Source organism: Brachionichthys hirsutus, chromosome 17 (genome assembly GCF_040956055.1).
Source record: "Brachionichthys hirsutus isolate HB-005 chromosome 17, CSIRO-AGI_Bhir_v1, whole genome shotgun sequence".
Lineage (NCBI taxonomy): Eukaryota > Metazoa > Chordata > Actinopteri > Lophiiformes > Brachionichthyidae > Brachionichthys > Brachionichthys hirsutus.
The window spans coordinates 2,116,012-2,117,144 of record NC_090913.1 but is presented as its reverse complement, the minus strand read 5'-3'; the positions used below and the strand labels follow the sequence as shown (position 1 = coordinate 2,117,144).

At 52.7% G+C, this 1,133-nt stretch overlaps 1 protein-coding gene across 1 annotated transcript in view; it reads right to left on the bottom strand.

Annotated features, from left to right (window-relative positions):
• Positions 1-375, bottom strand: part of LOC137906654 (E3 SUMO-protein ligase CBX4-like) — a 3,956-nt gene extending 3,581 nt beyond the window's left edge. Inside the window, 3 exon segments of the mRNA XM_068750942.1 lie at positions 154-197; positions 308-321; positions 324-375. Coding sequence (XP_068607043.1) covers positions 154-197; positions 308-321; positions 324-375 — 110 coding nt within the window.
• Between the last annotated feature and the right edge of the window lie 758 nt (positions 376-1,133).

Genomic DNA, 1,133 nt, shown 5'->3' with positions numbered 1-1,133 from the left:
CCACATCGATGTTCGAGCGCCCAAAAAACAAGAACGCGCAACCGCCCATTTGCGCGCCCGTGCACGCTCGCGCGGGTGAAAACATTCCCTGTCGCCCGTTCCGAGTGTCCCCATCACAAGTATCACCGCGATATGTGCGCACAGAACACTTACTTTGGAGACCATCCGCGCCACTTGACCAGGTACTCGACCCTTCCCTGTTAATGAGCAGACGGGGGGGGGGGTTAGACGCAGAATTCTACAGCGGGTGCGCAAACGCGAGGTTCCAACAGAATAAAGAATAGAGAGCGACGTCCTTCAGGCGAACCTTTCTGCTGCGTTCTTCTCGATGCTCTCCACCGCGAAGACGCGCTCTCCCGCGGCGCGCAGCTCCATTTTCCGACGCGAGAGAAACGCCCTCTTCTGCTCTGCTTCGATTACCGCTATTATTATTATTATTATTATTTTCCGGTGTGAAAGCGAAGACTCCTCCTCCTCGGGTTCGGACTCCGTCTTCGCTGTCCACCTTCGGAGAGACTCGTTCTGGATGAAGCTGCAGCGACAAAATACTGTAGCGATCACTTTATGCAAATAGCCATTGGCGTGACGTGGACCAGGGGAGGTAAACCTGGGCGGGGGGTTCTCTCGTGATGCATTCCCGTGCTGTCGGAAGAAACAGAATATATCCAACGCCTAATTCTGCAAGTTATTTTATGTTGAAAAGGAAACGGTGCGCCATTTAGGAACGTGGCACCGCTGGTTGTAATCAATAAAGTGAGCGATGCCACTATCGCTCAGGGTCATTGCGTGCGGTCGGAAGACACACACACACTCACACACGGCGTTTACGCAACCATCAAAAGAGCAAACCTTTCTCGAGAAACCGGCGCTGTGACTCCGATCGTCTAAATTACGAGCTGAGATGAGCCGTGAACGCGACATGTCTCCTTCTTGCGTCTTGAAACGAGACCAAAATGTGAAATCTCTCTGCAGGGGGGGGAGGGAGCGTTCCATTCTGAACCGCGACAGCCCGAATGCGCGCCGATCACTTTATCCAACAACACGTCACTGGATCCACAAATGTCTCTCTGAGCTGCAGCGCACGATCCGTTCGGTTTGATTGTCGTCTAATTAAGAGAAGATTAATAGCAGAT